The 20,429-nt window shown below is 53.9% G+C and overlaps 1 protein-coding gene across 1 annotated transcript in view; it reads right to left on the bottom strand.

The window, feature by feature from the left end:
- The window catches only part of plxna2 (plexin A2), a 132,318-nt gene that overhangs the window by 19,549 nt on the left and 92,340 nt on the right, over window positions 1-20,429 (bottom strand). Inside the window, exons 13-22 of the mRNA XM_072713588.1 lie at window positions 19,838-19,989; window positions 17,274-17,391; window positions 16,407-16,543; window positions 15,198-15,365; window positions 13,653-13,746; window positions 9,721-9,960; window positions 9,354-9,497; window positions 9,036-9,270; window positions 6,501-6,643; window positions 5,037-5,305 (exon numbers count right to left, since the gene is read on the bottom strand). Coding sequence (XP_072569689.1) covers window positions 5,037-5,305; window positions 6,501-6,643; window positions 9,036-9,270; window positions 9,354-9,497; window positions 9,721-9,960; window positions 13,653-13,746; window positions 15,198-15,365; window positions 16,407-16,543; window positions 17,274-17,391; window positions 19,838-19,989 — 1,700 coding nt within the window. The remainder of the gene's footprint in view (window positions 1-5,036; window positions 5,306-6,500; window positions 6,644-9,035; window positions 9,271-9,353; window positions 9,498-9,720; window positions 9,961-13,652; window positions 13,747-15,197; window positions 15,366-16,406; window positions 16,544-17,273; window positions 17,392-19,837; window positions 19,990-20,429) is intronic.

Here is a 20,429-nt window from a genome sequence, read left to right as displayed (position 1 = left end):
AACTGCCAGCCCTCGAGGCACTCCCAGCAAGCGGGTTAAACGGGGTGGGGGGGGGGGAGGGTTACAGCTTTCCGGCCTGCCAAGTTTTATTTCTGTTTCTGTGCTGACGCAGGAGTAACCAGCATCTTCAGAGACACTGAAGTCATATTCTCATGGAGAGAGAGAGAGAGAGAGAGAGAGAAACAGGGATGGAGGGATGAACGAAAGGATGAACCGGACAGGTGTACCAATTACAGGGCTGTGCGTTGGCCTTGAGAGCACCACCAGGGGGAGATACCAAATAAAACCAAACAAAGGAAATCCTTCTCCTCTTCACGGAGGAGGAGAGAACAAGCAGGACACCCCCACCCCCCCTCGAGTGGGGAAAGGGCTTGGTTTGCTTGAGAAGAGGCCGAGACACAGCGTGGTTAACGAACATGAAAAATACATGAAAGGGTGGCATCAGCACCGCTGAGGATGGGCCGGGCCTGAGCGGAATACCAACGCAGCTCCGTTTCAGGACGTGGGGCTTGGTGCCGCCTCTGGAAGGCTCCGCTTCCATCGAGACTCCCCTGTGTGTGCGGCCCCGCCCCACCAGAGCCCCCCAGTGCCGCCCCTTCGCCTTCACCGCCGACTCGGGGTGCATGCCGGTAATTTACTCAGCGGTGCGCTGAGAAAATGACCCTCTCATTGCGGGCGGAATGACTGTGATTATGGCAGCGAGATTGAGGCTTGGGCCACTGAGAATGGTGAAAGGGGATTAGATTAGCCGGGATCTGTGTAACAGCCTTAAACATCGGCCCGGTACACGGTGCTCCTTAACTGTGTGCCACTCGCCGGAGACGGTCGCCATCGGGTTCATAACGACTTACTCGTCATCTGTGATGAGACGCCGTCCCTTTAAGAGACGCAAAGCAATTGAGACGCCATTTCTGAGCAGATACCATAACTTTGTTGCTACAGCAGTTCCTTGTGAATAAATGTAAAAAAAAAGGGGTCTGATACGGGGGGGGGGGGGTTGATGTACAGAACATTATCACTTCATTGTTTTGTTCTGGAAGGGGGGAGTGTGACTACAGCCTCTCTTCCTCCTGCTCTGGAACCTTCACCCCCGACCTGCCCAGACGCTTTCCTAGGTGCTCCCTGACCTTGGTTTTTAAAATGACACTTTTAAATGTGTTTTAAATGCTCCAGTCGGCCGTGGCCTCCCTCTCTACATTCCGAGGTGTTGCCCATTATTCCATATTTTTGGCTGACAGCAGTTAATGGAGACTATTAAACAGTTTAATAGGCTCAGCCGCTTCCAAAATCGGATGTCCAATAAAAACCTTTTGTACAGGCTTGGGCTCAGGCTCACTAATTTCCCATGTTTTCCTGCCTCCAAAAGCCCCCCCCCCATGCTTTTAATAGAGTTTCATTAACAAACATCAGCGTTTCATTACCCGGTTGCGCATTAGGAGCGCGTTTTTCCTAATGCCGGCAAACAGGCAGGAACGGCGTTATGGGAAAGCGGCGGAATGCGGCGCGGAGGAGCGACGTGCACACAGCGACACTCTCCTAATAGCCTCACTCCCCGTCGCTCTGGATGGATGGAAATCTCATTACGAAACGCGGAAGGTAAAAAAAAAAAAAACGCAAATAAGAGTGAAAAGCCGGAGGCAGTGGAAAGGCTCTGCTGTCTGCTGCCACTCTGCTGTCTTAGACTGGAGAAGGGAAGGGCGAGGGAGGGGGAGAGAGAGACAAAGAAGGAGAGGGAGACAGAATGATCAGGACAATGGACAGAGAGCGGGAAGGGGGAATACACATAGAGGGAGAGAAGAAGAGGGACAGAGAGACAAGGAGAGAGAGGTGTGGGAAGCAGGGGATACAGAGAGAGAGGGAGAGGAGAGGAGAAGAGAGAGGAACAACCAGAGACAAAGAGAAGGAAAGGAAGATGAACAGAGACAGAGGGAGAGACAGAGAGACAAAGAGAAGGAAAGGGTGAGAGGAGGACAGTGAATGAGCAGGATGGCAGACAGAGAGAGGGAAGGGGGGAGAAACGGAGGGAAGGAGAGAGGAAGAGGGACAGAGAGACAGACCAGGAGAGGGAGAGGTGCGGGAAGCAGGGGAGAGAGAGAGATGGGGAGAAAGAAGAAGAGGGAGAGAGGGAGGGGAGAGACAAAGAGAGAGGGACAACCAGAGACAAAGAGAAGGAAAGGGTGATGAACAGAGACAGAGGGAGAAAGAGACACTAAGACTAGAAAAGAAAGATAGAGAAGAGCAAAAAGGAGAGGGAGAGGGGCAGAGAGTGAGAGAGAGATAGGGAGAGGAGGACAGATAGAGAGGTAGAAAAGCAGAAGGACAGATAGAGAGAGAGAAAGCAGGACCTGGATCGATTTAACACATCGCATAAGCTGCTCTCATCTCCGGTGGGGCGACGGCCAGCCCACAATGCACCAGCTTCTGTCTCCGGAGCATGCTCAGATCTCATTATAAAAAGGTAGACGGGGCTGTCTGTTTGTGTGGCACTTGAAGGCACCCTCATATCTCGGCGCGGGCTTGGCTCTGACAGAGCAGAGAGGCGTGCGGGCCTCGCCAGTGCCGCGGGACGAGGGGAGGGGAGGTTTAGCGGCGCTGCGGGAGAAAGGACCAGAAGAGCCGGGTGGTATCCCACTCACAGGGCCAATTAAAGGCAGGACAGGCGATCACAGAGCACCGGGCCTTTGCGTCCACAAAAGGCCACCCAGGGAAGAGCACTTTCATTCTCACGGAGCTGAGCTAAGCCTTGGCATCCTGTCATCCCTTTAAGGGGCCTTGGATAAAACAGCACATCCAGAAACAGGTCTGTGCTGGATTTTCATAGCTATTAAGCTGAAGAAGACACAGGCCACTGATCCTGAGATGCGCTCCCTAGATCTTGGTGAAGGCAGCCTTCGGTAAACAGCCTTTGGTCAGAACTTCTCTATTTGGGCATGGCTACCTGGTGCAGCTTTACAGTCCATCCCCCATAATAAGGCCATGTCTGCCCTTTTTGTGGATAATGATGATGGAGGATCAGGAGACAGGGACTGAAAGTGAACGGCCACCCGAAATGGGCAGAGGCGCATGGCTACAATGTTAATTACCGGATCACCCATTGCATAGCTAATTAATGGATACCAGGGAGATGGTGCCCCCCAGTGTGATTGCCCTCCATCCTCAGTATCCCACTTCCTCAATGGTCCAGCTTCCGAACCGGGACTGTTTGAGGGATGGCATCAGGCTCAATTCCACGGTGACCCTCCCCTCCAGGGCAATGGTCGGTATGTCCTCTGGTACTCGCTCTCACCACTGTTCAGGCTGAATAGGCATTGGACCCCAAGGACCATGAGCACAGGTGACCAAATATTGGCTAGAGGAAAAAGTCAAACCAACATGGTCGACTGGCCAAGGATCTGAACATATATGACCCCCCAAACACACACGAGGATTGCTGCCTCAGTATGTAGAGTGACAACTGAGACAAATGGTGTTTCTGAGTAATAATTCCATCATTTTTCCACTTTTCCAGCCCTAAGCACCCCCCCCTCCCCAATTCCTCCTCCAACTGCATCCATTGCTGCAGTCATCGTCCTGCATATCCAGGCCATTTACCTTTATTTAGCAGATACTTTCTTCAAGAGGGACATATAGTACAGAAGGCAGAGTCACACAGTCCCTGGAGGGTTGCAGAGCTTTGCTCAGGAACCCAATGATGAAATCTGTTTGCCAACCCCTGGATTTGAACTGGTGACCTTCAGGTTACAGACACACCATCCCAACCTGCTGAGCCAGACACCATCCCCACAGTTTGTGCTTAAGACCACATACATCTTCTGCGGTGTTGAGGACCAATGGCTGAACCGTCCCTAAGGGCCACGCAGGGCCAGTTCCGCAGACCCTTACGGAAAGGATTCTCGCATGCAGGGCTCACTCAAGGGGCTTCGGGTCTCCGGCTCCCCGTCAGAAAGGCAGAGAGATTCCAGAAAGCGAAGGGAGGGCTGGCCATCGTTATCCCCCTAAGTTGAGAGTTGCCATTGAGATGGGCCGCATCAATCACTCCCATGGTAGGTTTCACTTCGGGGTTACGCTCTTTTCAACAGCAGGAAGTGAAATAGAGGAAAGTTAAGCAAACTTTGTGTGGGGTGAGGGGGGGGATCACAGTCAAAAATCGGCTCCACCTGCATCTCACAGGAATAATGAGACCCCCACCTGGGTCACAGGCCGGAGCCGTTAAGTGATCCCTCCCTCCCTCCCGCCGATACCCAGCCCTCGGCTCCCTTCACCTCGGAACTTTCTCTCCAGTGGAAATATATCACCATCTCCGGTTGGGGCCGCCAGGGCACCGGTAACTGGGCGGTAATTGGGCTGCACAGCAGAGGCAGAGAGGCCCACCCCCGCCTTATGAATTGAATGGTTCTGACCCACAGACCGCTGTGTCATTTGTATGGCTGCGAACTGCGGTGTCATCCAGCGATTCACCAGCCGAGGCCAAAAATCCCCCCTCATCGGGCGCCAGCCCACCGCTCTGTAACCTCATCTGGCTGGCAACGGCATTTCAGTCCGAAAGCTCCTCGCCCAATATAGCTGAAACGTTTCTCCTAATGACTACCCTCCTATCTGTCATGCTGTGAACCTCCAGAGGACCCGGACACCTGCAATCAAGCTTCCACGGACAAAGAGCCCGTGAGACGCAGCAGAACGCAGTACTTGGTGATCCGAGTTTCTTGGCCTTCCGTGGTCAGTTAGGCCAGTGTTTCTCAACTGGTGGGTCTCGGAACCAAAAGCAGGTCAGTGGGTTGACTTCTTTTACCGTCACCACCCCTCCCCTCACAGTCAACAACTTTTACCATGAATTTGGGTCATGATTTATTGACTAAATGATAATGTGGGATCTACTGTAAGGTTAGACCAGTTGATAAAGACCAGAATAGGCTCCTCCCTCATCTGGAATAGGCACCTCCCCTTTCAGATAAGCCCCTCCCTCATCGGGATTAAGCTCCTCCCCTTTATATTAGGCTCTGCCCCTTCATCTCCCACCCACCCCCCAGGGTGCAGACCTTCGCAGCAGAAGCTTGGGATGGTTCTTGCTCTCCAGGTTCTTCTCGATGAGGTCGGAGAGCAGCTGCTTAAGCACGTCGGTGGCGTACTCCAGCCTGCCCTGCAGGGCCGTCATGATCAGCGAGGCCACGTTGCCGCGGTCGCGCATGGAGAAGGAGCGCTGCAGCTCCAGCGTGCGGATGAACGTCAGCAGGAACACCTTGTTATTGATGAGCTGGGCAAACAGCTTGAGGGCCTTCTCCACACTCTGCTGCCCGTTCCCGGACACCTGCGGGGGCATCGGACATGGGGGGTGAGTCACGTGATGCACACCGTCTGGGATTCTCGTCAACTGAGCTCTCCTGATCCCCAACGTGGAAAAAAAAATCAAAGGCTTTGGAAGGAACATCAAAGACAGACGGCAGCGATGCAGAGGGACAGGTGCAGCTCCCCATACGGAGCAGGAACAGTGGCCTCCGTGCCCATGCTGTCGGGCTGCTGATGCACCAAAACCAACACAACATGCCTGTGTTTTACTTTTCTGTGAACAAGCCATCCTATCCAATGACGAGGTTTCCGCTCCTCCATCTTCTGCATTCTGACTCGACATTACTGCCATCCTGATCTGTGTTGTGTCAGTAACAGCTACGCCCGTTTGATACAGCATTAATATTGGAAAAGACATGAACATTTATTAACATTTAATTTATTCAGTAGAAACTCTTATCCCAGGTGATGTACAATTGAAAATCAGGGTTAGTTCCTGGAGCAACTATTGGTCAAGTAGGTTGATCATGATAAGCACTGCTCTTGAAAGACACATTACCCCAGAAATAATTATGATAAACAATATCATTGTCATTTTAAGATCATGCCACTTATATAATGATAACATAATAGCAGAATAATGCAAGTAGACTATTTCAAAGTGCAATGAACTTTTAGAATATTGAGACACTGGTATTGGAATGTTAAAAAAAGTAATTACTAAATTAATAAACAACTAAAACCACGCAAGCAAAATAAACAAACAAAACAGACGATCAGGTGCTGGAAGTACGAACATTAGGGTGGGGTGAAAAAAATCTAAATTTCCAATAGCAATTTCCAATAGTGCGGAAAAGGTGTCACTGGGCCTCGTCATTAAACGTGCAAAACATCTTTGAAATAGGTTAATATTTTCAGGTTCCGTTTTCAGCTGTGACAGTTTTCACCTGTCACATCAATGCACACATCAATTTTTTCACCCCACCCTAACGAACACACAGGGCCGCGGACGGTCTGGCATTGCGTCATGCTCGCCACGGTGCTCACTCTTACACATGAAGGCTCCATCCCCTGGGGCCAAAGGGCACCGCTATCGCATGGCTACCTGATTCCTGTTTGCCTGGAGGCATCGTGCCAATTTTAGCAGGCTAGCTGCAGACGAGTGACGCAAACGCGGCCCTGCCAGCAGCATGGCCCCCGGTGTAAGCCCACCCTACCTCCAGCTCACGCAGCACTGGGTGGTCCTCGATCCCGGGGAACAGCACCCGCATGGCGTAGGTGCGGTAGTCGAGGTAGGGGATGCCGGCGCGGTCCAGGTCGCTGGTCAGCTCGTTGATGTCCGTCTGTAGCTCGGCGAACGCTGGGCGTGGTGGGGAGGTACGAGATGGTAAGTGGACAGTGACCTCGAGGTACAGATCCTGACTGTCCGATTGGGCCTTTATGACTGTATGATTCTCCACACTGAGCAGACTCTGCTTTTCATGATCAAGCCTCACGCCATGTGTTTGTGTTCCATCAAGTGTTAAGTTTAATCTGAATGTCATTTTTAAATCTTTTTTATTAGTAGCCTTAGTTTTTTATGTTTGACAGCTGCACAAATAAATTCCTCAATAAGTCCCATAAGTACCCATGGAATGTTTCCTCCTCTGAAAATTTTCACCCCTAGCGGGGAGCATGGGGAGGAATCGTGATATCACGGGCAGGGAGCACGGGGAGGAGTCATGATGTCACGGGCAGAGAGCACAGGGAGGAATCGTGATATGAGGGGCAGAGAGCACGGGGAGGAATCGTGATATCAGGGGCAGAGAGCACGGGGAGGAATCGTGATATCAGGGGCAGGGAGCACGGGGAGGAATCGTGATATGAGGGGCAGAGAGCACGGGAGGAGTCGTAATGTCACGGGCAGGGAGCACGGGTAGCCGCCAGCTGCTCCTCTGATCGCCGTGGGAACCTGCCAGCCTTCTCTGAGTGCAGAATAACCACGCAGAGAGCTAATTCCGAGTTTGGAAAGAGCACAGGGCACCATAGCAGAACAGACTGACTTTACTGTGCACAGTGAAGCCATCCTCACACGCGTTTGCCGTCCTCTCACTTCACACTCACTGTCAGAACTGTAATCCATCACCAGTGGTGTTGGAGGTGCATGGATACCCTGGAAGATTCAGGGGGCCAAACCCTTTAGAAGGGCCCCAAAAATATATGCTCCCCCACCCCTCACGCCGAGAATAATCCCAGCCTGGGAAGACACCACAGATACTTGAATCTGGCTTTCCTGCACCGCATTTTAAACACCCCCTCCTTCCCATGGGGGTCCGATCGCCTGCAAGGACTGCTCCCTGCCCCCCCCCGGTGCCCAGACTGGGGCCCGGCCTCTGTTTATTCCTGCACGATGAGCTCCGGCTGTATTCTGAAGGAGTCAGATGGAATTACTGCCAGCTGAGCCGATGCTCGTCCGTTGTCAGGGCAACCCCACGCTCCAGCCCAGATCCGCTCGGACGGAGTCGGCTGCCGTGTGAGGAATCGGGGGGGGGGGGGGACAAAAAGCCCTCATGGCTGCTCTAAACAGTCTGCCCCCCCTTCTCTTTTTAATCTCCGTGACGACGCCAGACTGCCTCTCTTGGCTCTATTTCCTTTCTCCCGCTGCTCATGCCGTCCCCCCCGCTGGCGTGGGTCTGCGTGGCTCACGCCCGCCGCTGTGCCTGCTCCACGCCGTGATCCGCCGCACCTGGGAGCTGCAAAGATGCCACACGCCGCCATTATCCACGCCAGCGATGCTACGTTAGCTGGGTCGGTGCGGACGGCCACCATAATGGGAATGCAGATGGGCGGTATGGCACGAGCCAGCGACCGGGGCCGCCGTGTTTATCCGGATGTGAAAAAGGCACGATTTGCATTCAGGATGGAGAAGCACAATAAATGCAGGCCTATTAGATCGGTGTTGGCTCGATGGAGCAGGGGAACAGGGCCAAGCCAGAGGTCCGTACGGTGAAGGCACGGCAGAATAGCGCCACATGAGCCGCCGTTTGCCGTCGCACCCCGTGGGGGCTGCGCACTTTCTCTGCAGACGTCATTAGCGTACGCGTCACGGGGCCGTTCAGCAGACCGTAAGAGCGCTCGCAGTTTCTGCTCACGCTGCGTTTTCAAACAGCTCCACGAGAAGCAAATGCCACACTCCCGCCTGGACATTTATTCATTATCCTACGGCTGCCTCCTTGGGGCAATGCCAAGGGCAACTGTAAGACTGTTTAAGGTGGAAGACATAAGAGGGGCCACAATTCATATTTTATATGAATTAACTAATGATATGTTTTGAATCAGTGAGAGAAAGGGGTCAATGCCCCTTGAATCAGCTGGGGTCAATGCCCCCCGGGGCTCCGCCCCTTTATACACGTCTGCGCCGAGCACAAGCTTAACCAAATGTTTTTGGATTGCAGGTGGAAACTGGAGTTGCTGGATGAAATCCATGCAAACACTGTGAGAACATGCAAACTCTGCATGCGGAGTTGGAGTCAGGAGCCGGATCCACAATCGTGGGGGTGTGAGGCCACGGTGCTACCTGCTGAGCCACCATACTGTCCCCAGCTCTTTGTGCTAAGTATGAGTGATGCGTACAACATTTATCATGTTGTTTGCTCGCAAAACTGTCGGCTAAAGGTGTCGCGAAAGGCCCAGAAGTGTAAGGATACGCTCAACAAAAAGGCTTGAAATGAAGGCTTTGTTCTACCCACAATCCTCCAGGGGGGAGAACTGACCTTCCTTGCATTCGAGGGCCACGCGGGACTCCAGGTTGTCCATCTGCATCTGCAGTCGCTTGAGGGTGAGGTCGTTCTCACGGGACTTGCGCTTGTAGGCGATGAGGACGAGGATGACGATGATCAGCAGGAGGCCGCCGCCGGCCGCGATACTGGCGATGGCGGACATGGTGAGCAGGCTGTCCGACAGGATGTTCACGGAGCCGGGGGAGACGTGCAGGCCACCCACCTGGACCTGGGTACCACGCATGAACACGCATGTCACGCTGGGTCACACGCGAACACGCGCGCGTGCCTTTGTGGGGGCAGCTGACTTACCAGGACTTTGTGCTGCCCAGTGAGGTTTGGTAGCTCACAGAGCAGCTGCGTCTCGGACACGGTGATGGAACAGGGCGTCTCGCCGATCAGCACCGTGTAGTTCAGCTTGACCCCACCTGAGGCTGGGGGCACCAGGTTTTTTCCCTGTAGGAGACAAAATTCCTGGAATGAGTGGGGTTGGGGGGGGGGGGCGGAGGTGTCTTTGTCGCCCATTTCTTGTTACTTCCTGTAAACCTACTGCTGGACACTGTCCTATTGACACAGTAGATCATTATACTAGTGACCTATTGTAACCCCTGGCATCAACCTGCAGTAAGCTGAGCTGTCTGCATTCCCAGCATGCTCTGCATCAAGGGGGGAGGCATACCTTGAGGATGATGGGGGAGCCGGACTTCTGCTCCAGCGCGCCGGACGCACTGAGCGGTTCAAAGTACGGGTTGGAGTAATACAGGAAGTTGGTGTTGTTGTAGACGAGCAGCGCCTGCACGTTGTTGAAGATGAAGCCGAACTCGTCTGCGTGCCGCACGGTGTCCAGTCCGGGTGGGGACTCAGCCACCAGCGAGGGTGCCCAACAACTCATGCTGGTGGCATTCAGTACCTTGCACACCTGTCCAGAGGGGGGCGACATTGGAGGATGGAGCAAAGAGGAAGAGATCATGCGTGACTTATGTAACACAGACTGTTATCCGGCAGAGATCAAAACACCTTAAACGCCCCCATCAGGTAAAGAACAACCAGGAGAGATGGGGATCTCTGCTGATTGGCCAAAGTCGCCATCCCATAGCATTCACCCTGACAACCTGCTCAGCCCTGTCCTGGATTTCGGAATAAAAAAAATGTATGGATGGTCCTGGGTGGGGTAAGGTGGCAGTGGCAATGAAAAGATGAGATCCATTGCTGTTTGGTGCCTGGACTTTTTATGTGTTTTTCTCCACCCTCTCCACTCCAGCAGGGGGCGCCATGATTAAGTATTCTCAGGGCTCCATAGACACTCGCCCCCAAGCCGAAGTCAAAGCCCTCTGGCAAGGCATCAAGGTCCCAGAACCGGGAGAAGCCGGTCGAGGCGTCAGCGCGGCAGGGCCCGCGGGCCGCTGTTTTTGTTTTGCTTTTCCCTAAGGCGTGCCGGTTCTGAGCGGGATAAAAAATGGCCGAACCCTTCAGAGGCTTGATAGAGACATGCGAGTTCCTCGGGCTGGCAGCCCCACGGCACTCCGAGAACGATCCCAGGAGGGTGGCGAAGACGATCCTGATATTCCTCATGTTGGGCAACCCCATGTTTCCAGTATGGGGGGGAGGGGGGGGGGGTTGCTGAGACTCGCCGCTCGATATTAAAACTACAGGCGAAAGTTGTGAGGAAAGAAAGACAGCATAAAATGATAATTTGATCTATACAGATGTGATGGCACCCCTTCTCAGTATCTATCCCATAATTCCACAGCTCGTATGTGTGGCCCAGCAAATGCCGCACTGACAGATGGAATACAGCCTTCGCAATAGTTTTGCTTTCGTTCTTCTTCCGGCTTCCTTATGCGCTGCATATTCCCGAAGTGCGTCACTCCAACTAGCTCCGCCTTCCTTCCTCGATGCGGCGTGACGATAGAAGGCGAAGGGGCGGCTGCCAGAGCCCAGCGCTCTACCTGCTCCTCTCGCCGGCGCCACCCGGAACTCGCCGCGACCCGCGTCGCCATCTGTTCCTTCCCGGAGCCGTTCTTTCCGCTTTCCGGGGTGACGTCAGAGGACACGAAGCCCACTTGCTCCCGGCCGGGAGAGAAGAGGCGAGAAGGGAATGCTGGGTAAAAATGCCCACGTGGACAGCGCAGGCCAAAGCAATCAAGCTTCCCTTTACATGCAGTGCCGGAAAAGCAGCCTAGCCCAGCTCAGGTGGGAAAAGGAGGGGGCCAAGAAAAGACTAAACATTATTAAAAATTAACCCCCCCCCCCACAGTTTAGTGGGTTTGAAGGCCAGCAAGGCTGCTAGGAACTCCGCCCCTACCCTCAGCTCAGGTTTCAGGTGAAGTGCCCCATCCCTTAGCGGGACAAATTGGGGTGAGGGGCTTATTAAACTTTCAAATCATGTTAATCATTAATGTAGCACTACAGTACGGAGAAGTAGCCCGCCACGCTCTGTTCCCCCCCCAAGAGGTGGAGGCTGTAAATAAACCATGACCACCATATATACTATATATATATATAGATTGCATTGAACCTGTGTGCTGGGGGGTGCATGCATCTCCCTGAGTCGCATCTGATGGATTACAAACAACAGACTGTCTCTCAACACTGCTGTGCCGGGGCTCCGGAAAATGTGGCAGGATATGCCCCCCACGCCACCCCCCCAGACTCCAGGGTGGGGGGGGGAAGGTAAGAGAAAGAGAAGTCTTCTTTTCAAATGGTGGATACGGTAATGAGGATTGCGATTAAGGCCTCATTGTGAGCTGTGACAGTGTGGAAAGGGCTCGTATCAGGGATGGGGACCATTGTGAGTCAGGGCAGGTGGGGGTTGGGGGGGGCAATTTCGGGAGAGTCAAGTGACAGTTCAGAGGCCGCCTTGACAGCGCCCCCCCCCCCCCGCCCCCGCCATTGCCGCTTCGTACCACCACTCATCACTCCCCCGCTGACAAAGGGAGCGGGAATGAAGAGATCCGTACCTGCTGCCCGCCTCCCAGATAATAAGGGTTTACACGGAGCCATCCGGGGGAATGGCAGCCATTTTTAACAGGGGGGGGGGCCTGGGCTCCATTATGATGTCACAAAGCCACCCCGCGCCTCCACGATCGCTCTGGCCCACTATGGAGTGCCATAAATGCGTGAGATGAAAGTCGGAACAAATGGGTTTTAAAAGTGCCGTCCTGTTCCACGAGAATAAACGGCATAAACTGTTCCGGAGCGACCGGAGCCAGGTGGGGACCTGGGAAGGCTAAGGTGCAGCAGGAGGGATGGTGTGTGTGTGTGTGTCTGTGTGTGTGTGTGTGAGTGTGTGTGTGTGTCTGTGTGTGTGTGTGTGAGTGTGTGTGTGTGTCTGTGTGTGTGTGTGTGTGAGTGTGTGTGTGTCTGTGTGTGTCTGTGTGTGTCTGTGTGTGTGTCTGTGTGTGTGTGTCTGTGTGTGTGTGTGTGTGTGTGTGTGTGTGTGACCCTGCGCCTCTCAGCATGCACTGCTTACGCAGCTCTGTTACCCTCAGCCGCCGGATCCCCAGGGACCCCCCATTTCCCTACCCCCCCCACCTCCCCCCCAGTCTGCCCTGTGCCCAGACCAGGAAGGAAAAAATTACATTCCCTTAATTAAACGGAGACCCACCTCCCTCTAGAACTGGGGAGAAAATCCAATCTGTAACGATTTCCTGGTGCCCCGCGTCCCGATAAGGCCGTGCTGCTTTATGCTGACTCCAGCTCCTGACAAAAGTTAATCTTCCATTAAAACCCATTAAGGATCCGGCCCGCTGTCCCCACCCAGAATTCCATTAGAGGTCCAATATGGCGGCTTCTAATCTGGAATGAGAGCCATAATAATAACAAGATGCCCTGGGGGGGGGGGGGACTGCAGTGACCGTGACTTGGTCACAGTAAGCGATTTCGATAAAACTTCACAAGCTGAGGTGTTTGGCTTTAAAGGAAATGACATCAGGTCTCCTGTGGGGAGAGTGGGGGGGGGGGGGGGCTGCCATTCAGCATGCAGGTGTGGGGCCTTAACCCAACACACTGCTGCCATCATATGTTTGCTCTAGCATGGCCTGACATTTATTTCCCGTCTTCATCCCCAGTCCAAGCACCCGGGATCTCCTGAAGCCTCCCCGATGGACGTGCGATCGATCCAGTGGGTCCCATCCGCTGTTACTGCTAAAAACCCAAAGACACTATAATCCTGCAGAACGGATGTCAATGCTTCAAGCTGATCTCCTTGGAGGGAGCAGTCCTTAACCAGCTTGGGGGGGAGGGGACTCAAAAAACTGAAGCCAGCTGGGGGCCACCATCCAGTGCATCTGTGATGAGAGACTTACACGACTCTCATGTCTGGTCATCGATGAAACGATGCTTTATTCCCCATTTGCACAAGCACAGATACGTTTCAAAGGCTTTTTTGGTACATCCCACCTTATGACAGCGAGCTTGGGGTCTGAGCACAGGGTCAGGTCATTTATCTGGATGGGATTCCAATTGGTGACCTTCTGGTGACAAGCAAACGGGTCTAACTTGCTGAGCCACACACTGCCCCCACGTTAGACCGGCCACACGCATTAGATCCTGATTGGGTTAGATCCACCGCGTATAAAGCGCTCCTCCAATCGACTCTCCCGTACTCACGTTGACGGACTCGCGGCCGCCGTACTTGACCCTGATCCGCGGCTCCTGCACCACATCCAGGTTGGTTCCCGTCACAGTCAGGGGGGTGTGTCCACTGTGGGAGAGACACAAGGTGGGTGGAGGAGGGGTTAAGAACAACTCTGTGGGGGGGGGGGGGGAGGAACAGAGGAAAACGCAGTGTATGAAAAAGCGCGTGAAGCGTGGGTGGAGGCGACCTTGAGGGAGGCGCGGTAAAGGGCTTTTGAGAAGGTAATGATTAAAGGCGCTTTTAAGCGGCTCGACCGGCCGCCACTCAGAGAGCCGTGGCTGCTTTGAAACGCTCCCTCGCTCCTGCACGCGCTCCCTTGCATACTCCTTGTGGCGGCCCATCAGCATTCAGAGCGAGTCTCTAGCTCGATATCATCTGCCGCAAACAAGTCGACGGAGAGCAACGCGAAGGACTAGGGCTTTTATAAGCCGATGTTTTCCAGGGGCGGGGCCACAGGGGCAGAACTGAAAGCTGAATGGCCCACTCCGCTGTCAAATTCCAATTCAAAGGACATCATTGGCTGATGATAAGGTTGACCCCATTATATGAATTACAGTTCCTCTTATGCTCCCCACCATTAAAAATCGTAGATTTGGACTGGTTGCCATGGAGGATCAACAGGCACAGTTAAGGGAACAGTGTGGGGTCCCCTCCCCTCAGCACTACCACCATCACCACCAATCACCACTTCTCTGGTTCAGAGAAGTGTGGCTTACTCCTCCACCAATCAAATGCAGGATAGAAAAGACAGACAGCTCTTCCAGCCAATCACAACTACCCAGAGCATTTGAGCTATCAGGGGGTATAATCCTCTGCTTAGCAAAGGATGCTGAAAACTTCAGCGAATGAAAGTTGTCATATTTAATTCCCCGGGCTGTACAGAGGCTCACCGCACACGCTCAGGTCGTAACACTCTGAGGTGCCTTGTTGGGAAGAGGTGGTGATGAGCTTACAGTGCAGAGCTTCTATAGACAGTACGGGGTGTTCACAAATCATGCCAGTTTAAAACGGGCAATTGTAAAATAATGCTTATGTATTTTTTTTCTTTAAACTACATGGCCATTTTTATTTTTAAATAAATACTGAACATTTTAAGCATGCAATTCCCAAAAGCAACTGTGGGGAACTTCCTATATTCAGGAATTCTGGCTCTTTGTTCAGGTTTTTGGGCCTTTTCTGAGTGGAGTATCTGTCACATCGTATCACACTTAGTGACGGCTTTGAGAGGTAGGGAACCTCGGGGGTGAGGAGGAACCGCAGGTACTGTAAACATGCGGGAAAGGTGTGGAGATGCTGAATCAGCATGGAGCGAAATCCAGAAACGTTTTTGGAAATTATATGGTGAACTTTGAAAAATCATACCCCCCCAGTCTCTAAACCAAAACTACCATAAACCATGCTCACACATTCATGGGCTCCCCCTAGTGTCCGGGCCGCTGAAAGTCTTGCCCTGACTACCAGAGACTGGGACTGGGTTAGGCAATCTGATAACTGGTGTGCTGGGCGGGGGGACCGACCTGGCGATGCTCCACTCAGGCTCGACGCGCTGCACGGTGGGGTCGTCGATGTACTCGAACGTCAGGCTCTCCCTGATGTGGGCGCGGTCCACGCTCACGCTGATCTGCACGGGGCCCACGCCCGTCAGCGAGGGGGCGGAGTAGCACACGATCTCCGTCATGGTGCGCCTGGGGGAGAGTGGGGGGGGCAGGAGGAACATCACACCCTGTTTTCCCACTGCCTCTGTTCCAGGCATCACGTGGCTGTTACATTGGCCCCCGCAAGGCCCCATTACCCCCCACAGTGAGTGGACCTGACCTGCTCACCCCCACCCTTAAGAAACCCTTTGGAAATAGAAGGCAGTAATTAGCCAATATCTCATTAAAACTGCCTCAACTCATCAACCTTACAGCATTACAATGAGAACTGCTGCCGCTCATCTTTAAATAGATCTGAAGGGGGGGGGGGGGGGAGAGAGAGACAGGGGGACATAGAGGTAAAATAAAAACGGGTGAAATTGGCTTTCTGGAGCACTGGCTCTGCCCCGGACGGCAGCAAGGTCGTCGGGAGGCTTTTATTAGAGCAGCGTGATGCGGCGGCTTGTCAAAACCCGATTAGGATTTACACAACTTTCTGACAGCCGGGAATCATGGGTAAGAAGGGGTGGGGGGGGGGTGGGGTGGCCGAGCAAGAATCCTCGGAGATAGGAGCAGGGGCGAGGAACTCTCCCATCCCATGGCCGTCACCTTCAGCGACCCTATGCTTCCCGCAGGGCTGCAGAGTGCAGTGACTGCCAGGGGGAGGCGGCAGAGAGACTTCATTCGCATCCAAGGCTGTTACTGTGCCCTGGCCAGAATGAATTAAACCTTACCATGCTCGCGGGGAATGTTTGTTTCGCTTTTACGCAGACCGCGCACGTTAACAACGTTACAAATCACCTCCCCTTCCCTGCTGCTCCGATGCCCCACTGGCTACTTTCGGCCGCGGTAATGACTAACCTCCAGCTTCCCTTTCCAGTGTTAATACTGTTTTCTCCGTGCCCTGTACCTGTCCTGCATGCTCTCTGTGGATATGCCCTGACCCCACTGCTGTATCCCATTGTCCTGGCCCACGTTTAGAAATTGCAATTTTGACTTTGATGTGCAGTTACTTGTCGCGGGGACTGCACTGGTGCTTGCTGGGTGGGGGGGGTGGGGTCGTCGGCAGCAGAGAACAGGCCTCTCCCTCACCCGTAGAATTCACACGTCTGGTTTCCGAACAGCACAGACACGCTGCTCCCGGCTCCCAGGTTCTCCCCCAGGATGGTGACCTTGGTGCCGCCCGACTCAGGCCCTCGGCTGGGGGACAGGCCCACCACAGATGGCATCTGGGGGGGGTGGAGAAAAACAGGATGAGTGTTCCAGCATGGCCACTTGCCTGGAGAACGTAGTGAAGCTTTCGGGTCTTATTGAAAGAAGGCGGGTCAACATTCAGGTGTGAAGCCACTGGCCGATTTACATGGGGGGGGGGGACTGCAAAGGGAAGCGACTCACTCCCATCTGGAGATCGCTGCACGGGATGGGGGGGGGAATTATCTCCACTGTGCTATAAATAGCTGTATAAACTAGCGGTCCCTGGCGGATTGCCTTCCTGCAAGGGTCGTGCATTTCATGTGGAAACATCACATGAGCAAGTGTGTAAGTGAGAGCAAGGGGATGTCTAACAAGCCCCCGCACCCTGTTCGAGGAGGGGGTCCGCTCCCTTGGGGGGGGGGCAGGGGGGGGGGGAACTGTATGAGTCTTTTCATCCAGAAGCTCGTTGCGTACTGCGTACGTATCTTTTCATCTCAGCCAGCTTTTAACACATCGGCAGAAACAGAAAGAAAAAAAACGGCTTTTATCTGCTGGGACGAATCACAAGAAACACAATAAAAAAATCATGTTATGCGTAAGAACCGAATATATATAGGTATTCCCCGAACCAGATCGAGCGCACCTGTAAGCCACCTGTAAACTCAAGAAGGTGACCTTGTCACCTGGAGCTTAATAAAACGAGATCTCTGAGTGGAAAGGCCAGCGGTCACCATGGTGATGAGCTGGACGGGACGGAAGTCTTACCACGAAAGAGTATAGCTGGGAGGAGCGGGTCCGGAGCTCCGGCTTGCACTCCCCGACGCAGAGCTGCACGGGACCGGGGGTGCTGTTGGGGCCCGCAGCGTCCATCTCACACACGATCCTATCACAGGGAAGGTGGATGGCGTGTTAACCGTGGGCTTCGGCCCAAACACCTTGCTGTCACCTCCCCCTAGGTCACGTGACCCAAATGGAGCCTATGGACCTCTGTGCCATGATTCCAGGTGGGCGGATCAGCTGGCGTAATAAAATGGGCCGTCTTCGATCGACTTGGAGAGAAACAAAGGGCAAGACCAACTGGTTGTGGGAGGGAGTTCTTGAGCTCAGAATCGCCAATCTGCTGGCTCGTACCATCTCCGGTCACGGGGGGGTCCTCACTGGCACTGTTGTGCTGATGCAGTGGGCTTTTCCTCACCTCATATCGGGCTATGTAAACCACATGTCACGTATCCTGGACTTTTGGCCCAAAGATAACAGATCTCTTTCCCGATACACTCTCCACCCCCCCCCCCCCAAGTCTGCTGCAGGGTATCTGCTGATGTCTCCAATCCCGTAACCCAGTGTGGCTGCAGCCAAGACGGTCCTTGGCTCTCTCTCTCCTTGGAAAGCCATATCCGGACCCTGAGCTCAATGCTGAGCCGCTTACGGTGGGTCAGCCATATTACAATGGGGGTGACACCCCGAAAATCCATAAAGATCCTCCTTCTTAATTTTTTTTTTTCTTTTTCTTTTTTTTTTGGGGGGGGGGGCGGGGGGGGCGCATTTCTGCGGCCCTGGAGCCACTTTTCTAATTTCCCTCTGACACTTTCTACATCGCAGCGTAAATGAATTCACTCCGTCGGCGTCCCAATCGGATTAAGCGGCTGTCAGAGCGGCGCAGGGTTAACGGATCGTCTCTGTAGCCGCCGGCGCGCAGCGCATTTCAATTACGGCCTGCCTCACCTGGGCCAGACACGCTGCCACACCACCCGTGACATGGGGGGGGGGGGGCACAGGGCGGGGCACCTTCACGCTCCCCCTGATACGGCCCTTGTGACGCTGCAGACATTAACCAGGGAGAATGACTGGCAGCCATTAAAAGCCAGAAGGATCCAGATAAAAAACCAAATCCATCAAGTCTTATTTTAGGTTCGCTCATAAAAAGGGGTATATAATTAATACAGCTGCATGTTCATGTCAAAGGGTCAATCTGAATTTTAAAATTTGAGATGTCACGATTTTACATATGCAATATATATTCAAAATTTATATATATTATTTAAACATCATATTGACTCTTCTGGAAAGAGGCGATCGTGTTTAATGAATATGAAAGGCATGCACATTAAAAAAGCTCTGCTTTCAATTACGGAAGGTTTAGTGCAGCATCAGAGGGAGGGAGACCTGCGGACTGGGTCAGGGATCTGTTTGGGCGGAACCAGGCCCGGAAGATGAGCGTATAGACCTTGCAATCACGCCGTCCCACGTCGGACTGCCGGCTCCAGAAAAGTCCGTGGCAGTTTATGTATAAATAGATATTCATTAGATATTCATCTCTGGGGGTGCTGGGGAGGGGCGAGTGGTGGCGGGGGCCCGGGAATAAAGGGGGGGCTGAAATGCGGCCTCTCACGCTCACACCTTGACGTCGGCTTGAAAATCACCGCAATGCATCTGTCTGGGGCCAGACAGGTAACAAACAGCGGGGGTCACACCGCGACAGGAAGAATGTCTAAAGGGCCCCTCCCCCTTTCTGTCAAGGCGCACAGCGGGCAGACGGATGCCCCCGCAGCAACGACCGCAAGGGGCGGCGCGGGGGGTGGGGTGGCCGGCATCTCCCCGTGTCGGATCTTTCATCTCCTCATGAGGTCCGTAGACCACGGGCTGCTCATTAAGGCAGTGCCACGGGGCAGCTGTCAGTCCCCCATGCTGCCGTGCAGGGCATGCACATCTTAAACCCCACAGCACATTAAATGCGACGGAAGTGCCTGGGGAAGACAAAGGGGAGCAAATATGACAGCTGGAGTAGGGCTGCATGCTCGCAGGAACGCACGTCCCTCAGTGCCGCGCACCGGCGGGGGGGGGGGGGGGGTTGTGGCCCGCCCTGCACATCTGGCCTGGTTTCCAAAGGGGCCGAATGAGCAGATGGGATCTGGGAGGAGACTTTGCCTCGGCTCATGAGTGCATCCACGCAGACACACGCAGACACACGCAGACCCACAGATGCACATGCAACGTGTGTGACAAACGCTGTCCAGCTCAGTGCACAAGCAGAGCGGCGCAGCAAAGAGAGAGGAACCGGATGTGGAGCCGGGTTTCCGCCTGAGAGCAGAAATGCCAGGCCGCCACAGGGCACACGCTCATGCCAACTTAGAGACACACAGAGCGGGGAGGAAGTGCGGCGGCACAGAGCGGAGGCAGGATTCGAACCTCCAGCCCTCAGGGCCTGAGCTAACATGTGACCTCTATGTCTCCCATATCTGTATATATTTTACATTTAAATTTGACATTTTTGGGGCCCCCTGCCCCCAGGTGTCCACATTATAAACAGGAACCCATCATGAGGGACGTACTGCTCGGCGATGATGTAGCCGTCCTCCAGGGGGGTGCACTGGACCCCCGCCACGTCCACGTTCCCCAGAAGCTCAGGGAACGCCAGGCCCAGGTTGGTGCCGTGGATGGTGACGCGTGTGCCCCCGGCGGGGGGCCCTGCGATTGGAGTCACCTGCAAAAAAAAATGGGGTCAGTATTTTATAAATCCACATCTGTACACCCTGGGTGGGAAAACGAAAAACTCCCCTTCCTGTTATCTGGAGAGGAGCCTTCTTCAGATCTGCTTGCCTTTGCCATCGACGGTAAATCTACCAAGGGGCCGTAATGACGCTTACAACTGCCCACCTTGCAATAAAATACAATATGGCCGCCCAGCAGGAGCCCAGCCCGCGTGGCACCGCGCCTCCCGGGCTATAAAAGCCGGCCGCGTCCAGGACCTGGCCGACCTCCAGCCCGCCGAGCCGAGCATGAATATGCGGAGAAAGCCGGAATAAGAAATGGTACGTCAGAAGTGCGGATGCATGGGGGGTGTTTTAAAGGGTCAGGCCAATCGGGGGGGCTGCTTTCAGCTGCCCCTGTCCCATGCAGCTACCCAGCTGCCTAGTGCCGCTC

Source organism: Paramormyrops kingsleyae, chromosome 6 (assembly GCF_048594095.1).
Source record: "Paramormyrops kingsleyae isolate MSU_618 chromosome 6, PKINGS_0.4, whole genome shotgun sequence".
Taxonomy (NCBI): domain Eukaryota; kingdom Metazoa; phylum Chordata; class Actinopteri; order Osteoglossiformes; family Mormyridae; genus Paramormyrops; species Paramormyrops kingsleyae.
This window is presented reverse-complemented; position numbering and strand designations above follow the sequence as displayed.